Raw genomic sequence first — 10388 nt, 5'->3', positions numbered from 1 at the left:
AAAAAAAAAAATGAACATGAGTATTTTGTTTATTAAGTAGCCTTTTTTTTTTTTTTTTTTTTTTTTTTTTTTTTCTTTTTCTTTATTCTGGAGAAAACTTTTTGGTAGGCTCAGGGAAAAAACACCTGAGCCTTACCATTTATTTTCCTTCCTCCCTATCCAACTAAACACATTTAAAAAAGTTTTCCTTCTTATTTTCTTTCCAAAATTTTTCATCTACCTTATTTTACTTCCAAACAAACCCTTAAAAGGATTTGAGTGAGAAGCTAAAGAAGAAAGAAAATCTTTATTTAAAACTTGTAAGTAAGAAAGAACCAATGACCGGCGAAAATAACAAGATGATGAAGTGGGGGTAGGTGGGTAGTGGGATCGGTGTGTTATTTAATGGGTTTCTGACTTTGCCTAATTAATTAATAGAGATTTTTTTTTTTCGTTTTCAAAAAAAACATAGAGATTTTTTTTTTATTCATTTTAGAGAAGAGGCACCCTTACATGACATACAAATCATAAAAATAAATATTATTAGTATATAATAAATCGACAATAATTTTAATATTCAGCAAAAAATATTTAATATATATATGAATTAATAATAATTAATTTTTTATACAAATTTATTATTATGTATGGTATTAAAACTTTTAGCTTTATTGAAACATTGTTCTTTTCCCATATATTGAAAATCGGATAGTTTTTAAGTGTGTTCAGAGAAAAAAAAAAAAAAAACTTTGTAGTTCTTAGAGATATATATTAGGTCAAATTTATCATTTTTCTTTCATATTTTTAATGATTCTTTAAGGTATATCATCATTATGAGTGATTTTCACCTTATTAGTAATTTTGCTCACTAAATTTTTTGGAACAAATGTGTTGAAAATTAAGTGTATCTATTAATGCAAAACTTTGTTATTTTAAACATTCTAATGTTGTTTTTTTTTAATGGATCATTTTGAATTTTGTTCTTCAATTTTGTCATTGTTCAATTGTAACGTGCTTAGCATATATATAGAATTATTAAATACTTAATGACATTTACAGTTTTTTAAGTATATATTATTATTTTTTTTGCTAAATAGTATATATTATATATTTATGCAAACCTTCACCATGCATCACATGTGAACCAGCTTTTCTACAGTAACTTTGATTTGGTTTAGTTTTTTGTCTTTTACAACTTTTCTACAATAATTCTGGTTGGTATACCGTATAGTTTTTTGTCTTTTATTGGGCCCCTTTTGATAAGCTTCTTTTATTGAGCTTACAATATTTTTTCCAAAATTTTTATAGTAAATTTTAAGTTGTAGATTTTTTTTAAGAGTATTAAGAGAGTGTGTTGTGTATAGTATAACTTGCCATACTATTCCTTAAAATTTATAATGACTTTTGAGTGGAGTTATGGTGTGCTTTTGCGTTAGAACTTCTTTTTCTCTCCCTTTTGTATGTGTTTGTTTCTTAAAAAAAAGAATGAGTAATTATCCCATATGACTTAAAAGAGTGTGTTGTGTGTAGTATAACTTGCTTCACCCCCTCTTAAAAGTTATCATGACTTTTGAGTGGAATTGTGGTGTATCTTTGTATTAAAACCCCATGTTCTCTCCCTTATGTGTGTTTGTTTCTAAAAAGAAATACTATTATTTGTGGGAATTATTTTGAGTAGTACAATTTAAATAAAAACTATTAACAATTTATTATATTAAGTTAGATCTAAATAATGTACACCTATTTTATAAATTATTTAAAAAAAATTTAAAAAATTGTCAAAATAATAAATAATTTTTTTATTTTTTCATAAAATTTTTTCTAAAATAGTTTAGAAGAGCCACGTTACAAATCCTTATCCTTATTAAATTTGTTGCAAAAAGTGTGGTAGGTACAACACTTTTTATTTTTATTTTTTAAAAAAAGCAAGTTGAAAAAATAAGTTGATTTCCATTTCAACAAAGGCGGAAACCCCAAGTCCAAACTCCATGCGTACGACTACCGCTGCTGCTGCTGCAGCCCGACTTTCCTTTCCAATATTAATACAACAACAACAACCCACTTCTTTTGTAAACTATCGACATCATCTTTTCTCTTGTTCTACTTCTTCCGCTTTTGCCCTTCGTCTCCCCAAAGTCTCTCGTCTCACCGCGAGGACATTCTCGTCTTTTCAAGTCGCCATGGGAGACGCTCCTGATGCCGGCATGGACGCCGTCCAGCGACGCCTCATGTTTGAAGACGAGTAATTCTTTTTTTTTTCTACTTCTTCCCATTTTGCCCATCCTCTTTTGCCTTATTTACGGTCTATCATTTTTCTTCATTTGTTGCTGTTGATTTTGCTCTGTTTGGCTGCTGGGTCAATGCAGGAATCAGTGAAGGAAAATGGGTTTCTTCTTTTTTAGCTAAAGTTTTGGTTTTGTTGAGTTTCTTGTGTTCTGTTTGTTTGCTGGGGAAATAGAATGATTAGAAAGAAAATGAATTGCTGGAGTTTATTTGGTTTTCAAAAGAATGAATTTCTTTTGTGCTGATCTAGTTGTGCTTTGTTTGGTTCCGGAGAACAATGAAAAGAAATGGGAAAATGAATTCTTGGGTATTGGAAGCAGATGATGAATGTTAGTTCAGCTGAATAAAAGAGATTTATTCATTTTCTTGACTATCATACAGACTTTTTATTTGATTTGATTTGATGTGTAGTTGTTTGGAGCTAATTCTTGTGTCATTTTCCATTGAAATTCTGTTTTCTGTCTACACATGACTGATATATCATTTCATTTAAAGTTTCTCTTTGTATACTTGTCCACACATATACATACATTCGAGCATACATTAATACATAGATGCATACATATACATTTACATGAAGATTTTAGCGTGGTTGACTTTCCAATGAAAATGAAAGCATGTGTTTCTATGTGTGTGCGTGCATGTGCTTATGATTTATTACTTGGACAGAGTATTTGTTTGTGTGAAATAAACAATTAGTCTCAAATTTTGGTGCCTTGCGAATATTTTGACATTTTAAAATTGTAAAATTTTCATTGTTTGCCACAAAAAGATTTAAAAGAATTTCCACCTACTGTGGCTGTTCTATTTGTCTATTTGATTTTAAATATCTCTTCACTTTTCTGGATCCATCTTGGCAATAAAACATGGGATTCAAAGTTTGATTTTCATTTTTTTTTTCCTTTTTTGCTCCTTAAGTAAATGAAGTTTTAAGATTTTTTTTAATCTTTATTAAATTATGTGTTTGCTTGGGAAAAGGGAATGTTTGGAAATCGACTGTTACTTCTTCAGATTTCTCATACTGTTTTACTTTCTTCAAGCCCCTTCTCTAGAGTCTTATTAATCATTTAATTTTAATTGAGTTCACTATGGGTATAAAAAAATTACTACGAGAAACTGATTGAAAGTTTTGTTGAGATTCTCTAGTTGATGCCTGGCTGAGAGCATTTTGGGATGATAATAATTATTGGTCATTATTCATGAGATCTGCAGCTATGTATTTCTGGTCCTATACTGTTTCAATTAAAATAGAATAATGCATATCTCGGCTGAATTTTTTTTTACCAATTTTACCCAAAAAATATATATATTTTTTTTTATAAAACTAATGTGATTAATAATTATCAATTTTTTAGTTTTGTTTTGGGAAATTCATAAAGTTGGTGAGCCATGTGTATACTCTTGTCATGTACAGGATGGCCAATATTGTTGGCCGAAAATCTTTCTGGGCTTGGATTAGCATTTATGATGGGATCCTCAAAATTAAGCTGTAAACTAACTCTGTTTATGTCACTAGCTGAATAGAGTGTGAAATTATTTAGTGTACCTGGTGTACTATACGTTTCTCACATAGAAGTGTACCCCATATATGAATCCTGCACATGGGGCCCACATTTATGTCAGAGGAAGGTGTAGTACAATGGCTGTACTGAATAATTTCTTGAACAGAAACCAGCCAGTATTGGCAATATTCAGAATTGCTTTCTATAATTTGATTTTCTTAATCTGTGTGACCACAATTGGGTGAAATTATTTGGTGCACCTAGGGTACAAGACCTCCCTCTCACATAAAAGTAGACCCTGTCTGTGGATCCTGCACATGGGATTCACGTTTATGTGAGAGGGAGGTGTAGTACACAACCCTTATCAAGGGTATGTCAAATGATTAAAGTTTAGAAAGCAAGCAGATAGGCTGTCAAGAAAAAAGGTAGCTTGGGTAGAGATTTTCATAGTGATAGTGCCATATGGCAGTGGTGAAGCGAATATGGTGGTGTTGGCTTCAATACCATCTTTCCCTTTGATGGAGTGGTGATGTATTAGAGCGTAGATGGAGGTTTAGATTATGGTGGTGAAGTGAATACAGTGGTGTTGACTTCAATAATCAATATCTGTATTTCTTTTTGAGGGAGTGGTGATGTATTATAATGTAGCTGGAGGATTAGATTATGAAGGTGTCTTAAATATATATTGCCTTTTATTTGGAAAACTGATTTTGATAACTATCACACAAATTTTAGTCTGGTTGGTTGGTATATCTAAATGTATCAATTTGGCCATAAATTGTTATCAAAATATATATTGGAGTGCATTATGCTTCATGATGCAAAAGGAAAGCATGGCCAACTGTGCTTTATGTATCAGTATAACCCTGCTTGTTTAGTTTCTTTGTGTTTTTTGAGAATGTTGCATTAGAAAACTCCCATTCATGTGACTCTGATTTTATTGTTGTATCTAAATACCAATAATTTTTGGTAAGAATATCTTTTGAATGTACAAGTCCTTTCTGGCACTGTTTGCTAATCTAAAGTTGTTTTATGTTAATAATTCAGCATTAAGATGAGTATATAATTTATTTTCAGATTTGATATTAAGAAACAGAAATTATTTGGTGCCTCTTGAAGTTTTCCAAGCTTCATGTTATACTTCATCATTCATCAATTTCTTGTTCTTGCTCAGCTAATGGTGTCTTCATATCCTACTTTCTACAGATGCATTTTGGTGGATGAGAGCGACCGTGTCGTTGGTCATGAATCCAAATACAATTGTAAGTACAATTTTCATTGTGGAAACCTCTATCCCTTTCTTTACAGTTTCCTCTTTTCAGTTTCTTTCTTTCTTTTTTTTTTTTTTTTTTTGAAAGAGGAGGGGGGGGGGGGGTGTGGGTTAGTTTATTTTATCTTAATTTTTCCCCTCAATTTTTGATGACGCTGCTTAGAAGACTCTTCCAATGATTCAAAGACATGAACTTTTTCATTAAATTACAAAGGCTCTTTCTGTTAAAAGTATTATGTTTCAACAAGTCCAAACCAATGCATCACCTTGACTGGAGGTTAAATAAGATGCTCTGAATGCTGTCTGCTTATTTATGCATTAAATAATTTTTTTCTAAGGATAGTATGTTTTTACAAGGTGTGGATGAAAGTGCAAGAAAAAAAATCTGCGGCATTTTTTGAATTCTTTTATTATTATTTTTGATTGAGTTAGTGAAATGTTTGCTTTGTTTGTATTGGATAACTCAGTAGGTGTTTTGCAAACCAGTATACTTTTGGCTTATAAATGGGATATTACTATATTAATATAAAACAGATATGTGCATCAATTAAGAAGATAACAACGAGTATGACTTTGAATAGAATAGAAATGGTGGAAAAAAGACATGCAGCTGGTCCTAGTTAGTTTGTTGAGAATCCATAGCCAAGTTAGCTGACCCAAAACTTTGGGAGTAAGGCTAGGTTGTTGTTGTGCTCAAAGTGTTGGGTATACACATGTGAGTGAAGTCCCACATTGAATAATAATAAGAAGGGTGAGTGCTTAATGTAACATATAGGGACATCACTTAACCCAAAAACTTAAGCCCATGAATTTGGGCCTAACTTTGCTATATTAACCACTCACCCTTCTCATTGTTATTCAATGTTGGACTTCACTCACACATGTACACCGAAAAATCTCCCCCTTACATGTGAGCCTTTATGATCCATACTTGTGAGGGCTCTAACTACACGCATCTCGTCTCCACTCCAACTATGAAATGGACCATCCTCACACCACCATGGTATCTGATACCACTTGTTGGGGAGATAACACCTTGGGGAGTCTCCAATTCAATAGTTAATATAACACATAGGGGCACCACTTGACTCAAAAAGGCTTAAGCCTATGAGTTTGGGCCCAATTATGTTATATTAATTACCTACTCTTCTCATTATCATTTAATGTGAGACTTCACTCACACATGTATACTCAACACAAAGTACTTACTTATAGTAGTCAAAACTATACTATCAATGTCCTGAATGATGATTTTATGGTTATTTTAAAAATAGACCCTTAGGTTGGTAGGGCAAATCACTTAACACTAAGATCTTGTAGATACATTGCTGACATACAATATAATTTTGGTTAAACATCATTGACCTTAATTAGCAGTAAAGACAGAATGTTGTGATTTATGTAAAAAGAAACGAAAAATGAATATTATGATATTGTGAATTTTCTTTTAAAAAAATACACAGCATTGAACTTAACTAGTATTATAGAGATAGAATATTTTACTGGGATCTGCACTTTGTACTGGCCATACAAGATTGGGAATTGGAGTCCTTGATGACCTTCATTTATGGTTTGGTAATTAGGGGGATTGGGGAGGATAAGATGTGCTGAAAACCAGGTTAGAAAAAGGGCTTTAAGGTTGGTAATTATTACCATCTTTTGGTTGCCTGCAATCACCAGTGAGCATTCTTTCCCTTAGAAAATCATATGGAGATCAAAGGCCCCTCCGAGAGTAGCCTTCTTTGTATGGACTACAACTTTGGGTAAAATTTTGAAAATTGACAACTTAAGGAAGAGAAAGGTAAGGATTACAGATTTGTGCTATATGTGCAAATGCAATGGCGAATCTGTTGATCACCTTTTGCTACATTGCCCTATTGCTTCAGATTTATGGTCTTTGATTTTGGGTTTGTGATCCTTGATTTCGGGTTTGTATGGAGTTTATTGGGTGATGCCAAAATCTGTTGTTGAGCTTTTAGCTTGTTGGCAAGGTAGATTTGCATGTCATCAGAATGGTCATATTTAGATGGTTATCAGTTATCCCTTGTTGCTTGATGTGGTGCATTTGCAGGGAAGGAAATTGAGAGAGTTTCGAAGACACCAAAAGTTCTATGCCTGTCCTTAAGTTGTTCTTTTTTAAAACCTTATTGGATTGACTGTCAGTCAAGAGGAACAATTCTTTATTTTCTATTTTTGATTTATTAGATTTATGCAATTTTTGTAACTGATTGTTTGCCCCAGTATATTTCCTTTATACTTGGGTGACTCATATTTTTTTGGATTTTTACGATCTTATTACTTATCAAAAAAAGAGACAGAATGCTGTGAAATTATGAAAAGGAGAGGAAGCAGAAAATAAATATTGTCACATTATGAATATTCTTTTATTTTCCATGGCTTTTGTGGGGCACTAAATTGACTTTTAACATGTTTGCTCCATCTCTTTCCCTCCCAAGCCCACGCTTTTTTAATGCTTTCACCATAAACTTCACTATGTTATGTACTAATATTCAAATCCTGTATAACTGATAACTGATATGTTTTTTTCTTGTTTGAACTATTAAGTCTGGTTTCTTTATTGATTTCTGTCTTCTGTAATCTTCAGGCCATTTGTGGGAAAAAATTGAATCTGGAAATATGCTACATAGAGCTTTCAGCGTATTTCTGTTTAACTCTAAATATGAGTTGCTTCTTCAGGTATGTAGTTTAGATCAGGTGATTGGAATGAAAACAGGTTTGCATGCTATTATATCTAATGTTTGATTTTCTATTTGTTATCTTCATATTCTTACCAATAAGAAAAATCTTCATAAATTTAGAAATCTTCTCATACAATTTAGACTATAAAATATATTTTTACTTTACTTTCTTTTTGTCCTCGATGACAACCCTCAATTATAAATAAAAGAAAACATAGATGACTTCATTCTTTGAGGAACATCAGATATGACGAGAGTAGGAGTCTTATTAGGCTGGAATTCTATACAAAACATGTAAATTAGAAAAATAATAGCTAGTTTATGTGCTGGTTTGGTAATATGAGACCATGTTACACCTAAAGTGTATAGTTGAGGTAAAATATCAGATCATATAACAGATGTGTGCAGTGGTTGTATCCTTCATTTGCAAATTGTGAGTCAGCTAGGCATCTAACATGCTCAGGGAAAAAAAAAAGGGATAATGAATTGTCAATGTAGTACAAGGAGGATAGCATGTTACATCTGCGTAAAAAGTACAAAACTCTTAAGGATGGAACCACATCTGAAGTTTTCAATGATTAGAACAAAGGCAAGAAACATATATGTGCACCCCTGCTATGTAACTATCCCATGCCTGATGTGGTGCATCTTTTCCTAAGTTAAAAAGATGGTGATCTAAGAATGTACTACACAGAAAAAAAAGAAAGGATCTAAAAGTGAAGACAACAGTTGGTAAAAGACAATGGAGTGTGGATTCATACTCGAGAATTTTCAGACCCAAAAAAAAGAAGAAGAGATGAAGTTTAAACCTTTTCAATTGGTAGGCTGCCATGTCATCTACTTCAAACTTTCATAAACAAATAATTGAGAGGCCATAACTATGTCAGTCATGGTGGTATTGATCTTATACTTCGTTGTGTGTTAATGCATTTACCTTCATGATTTCTGTATGTGCTTATTGTGAAATATGTCATTGGATGTCTTATGTTACACCATTTAAATGATGGTTACGATCTTGTGTCTGGGCATTGATTGAAAATTTGTGGATGTAGATTGTGTTTTGTAATTTTTGATAGACTATGGATGGTGACATGATTCATACTCTGTTACCTGTACAGCAACGTTCTGCAACGAAGGTAACATTCCCTCTTGTGTGGACAAACACCTGCTGCAGCCATCCACTATATCGTGAATCTGAGCTTATTGACGAGGATCATCTTGGTACATCCTTGCATGCATTTTAATATTCATTGAGAACCTATTATATGCTGTTGTTTTGAAACCCTTTCATGTGCCAGGCGTAAGGAATGCTGCACAAAGAAAGCTTTTGGATGAGCTGGGTATTCCTGCTGAAGATGTGCCAGTTGATCAGTTCATCCCGCTGGGTCGCATTCTGTACAAGGCGCCTTCTGATGGCAAGTGGGGGGAGCATGAACGTAATAATTCCAACTTGAGTACTCCTATACTGTACTTGTCTGGTGTTCTAGTTTAAATTCTCTCTTTGAATCTTTTGGGGTTGTGATGTGGTGACTGTAGTGTTGTAATTTCTTGTTTGATGTGTAATAAAATCCATTAAAGAAAAGCGAGAAGGGGGTGCAACGTTAGTGCACAGTAGTACTGTAGTAGCATTAAAGGAAAACTGTGTTGGGAAATGTTTATGCAAAGTTCCGCTTGCAGTAAGTAGTTAGGGAAAAACTCAAACACAAGAATGAGGTTGACCAATCTTGTTAGCTAAGCTTGCTTGCCAATTTGCCAGGTTGTCTTACATATGGGAAACTAGGGTACATGGAAGTATTTGCTTTTATACCGTTATCTTGACTATTTTGTTTTCTTCTTCATTTGCAGTTGATTATCTACTTTTCATTGTCCGAGATGTTAACAACAATCCAAACCCTGATGAAGTAGCTGATGTTAAATATGTGAACCGGGATCAATTGAAAGAGTTGTTGAGGAAAGCTGATGCTGGTGAAGAAGGTTTGAAGCTGTCCCCTTGGTTCAGACTGGTCGTGGACAATTTCCTCTTCAAGTGGTGGGACCATGTTGAGAAAGGGACCCTGAAGGAAGCTGCTGACATGAAAACCATTCACAAGTTGACTTAAATCTTTATGAGTCCAGTTGCAGCAGGCTATGGTTGTGGTGTAATAATGCCAATACATTTGGAAGTAATAAGGCATTTTGTTGTTATTATGTTTTATTTTTTCCAACAAAACTTTTTATGATTTGTACCATGGTAACTTTTGATTTGTATTATAAACTCGTCGAAACTTGTAAGTTTGCTTGACGATTTAAGAGAGCTCAATAAGAAACTTGTTGGGTCTATACTTCGTATAGCTTATTGGAGGTCTTTTTACCTTCAACTTTTTTATTTTGGATGTGGATTTCTCTCGAGAACTGCCACCGCTATTAAGTTAATTGGAGCTGTTTAAAGAAATGAGGTATGCTACGCCATTTGAAATTTTCCACTAGCCTTTTAACAAAGTTTACCAGCCTAGTACCCAAAGCCAATTTTTGCTCTCTCTCTCTCTCTCTCTCTCTCTCTCTCATATGATGGTAGCCCGCCTTCTACTAATTTGATACAAAGTGTTAAATATATTATTAGTAATGTGATGTATTATATTATGTTGTATATGCTAGAGTGGATGTAGAAGAGAAAGC

At 33.1% G+C, this 10388-nt stretch overlaps 1 protein-coding gene across 1 annotated transcript; it reads left to right on the top strand.

Annotated features, from left to right (window-relative positions):
• Positions 1-1894: 1894 nt before the first annotated feature.
• LOC115955844 (isopentenyl-diphosphate Delta-isomerase I) lies at positions 1895-10068 on the top strand. Its single transcript, XM_031074214.1, has 6 exons — positions 1895-2221; positions 4971-5026; positions 7640-7731; positions 8852-8954; positions 9032-9169; positions 9579-10068. Exons 1-6 carry the CDS (start codon positions 1968-1970, stop codon positions 9830-9832), a joined length of 897 nt encoding a protein of 298 aa, XP_030930074.1. The 5' UTR covers positions 1895-1967; the 3' UTR covers positions 9833-10068.
• The last annotated feature ends 320 nt before the right edge of the window (positions 10069-10388 follow it).

This window comes from Quercus lobata, chromosome 8 (assembly GCF_001633185.2).
Source record: "Quercus lobata isolate SW786 chromosome 8, ValleyOak3.0 Primary Assembly, whole genome shotgun sequence".
NCBI classification, from domain to species: Eukaryota; Viridiplantae; Streptophyta; class Magnoliopsida; order Fagales; family Fagaceae; genus Quercus; species Quercus lobata.
The sequence above is the reverse complement of the archived record's forward strand: the minus strand, read 5'-3'. Positions and strand labels throughout refer to the sequence as shown.

Coding starts and splice junctions, on each gene's coding strand:
- LOC115955844 (XM_031074214.1), top strand. CDS start 1,968: ATGCGTACGACTACCGCTGCTGCTGCTGCAGCCCGACTTTCCTTTCCA. Junction 7,732..8,851: donor AATATGAGTTGCTTCTTCAG/GTATGTAGTTTA, acceptor TTACCTGTACAG/CAACGTTCTGCAACGAAGGT. Junction 8,955..9,031: donor TATTGACGAGGATCATCTTG/GTACATCCTTGC, acceptor TTCATGTGCCAG/GCGTAAGGAATGCTGCACAA.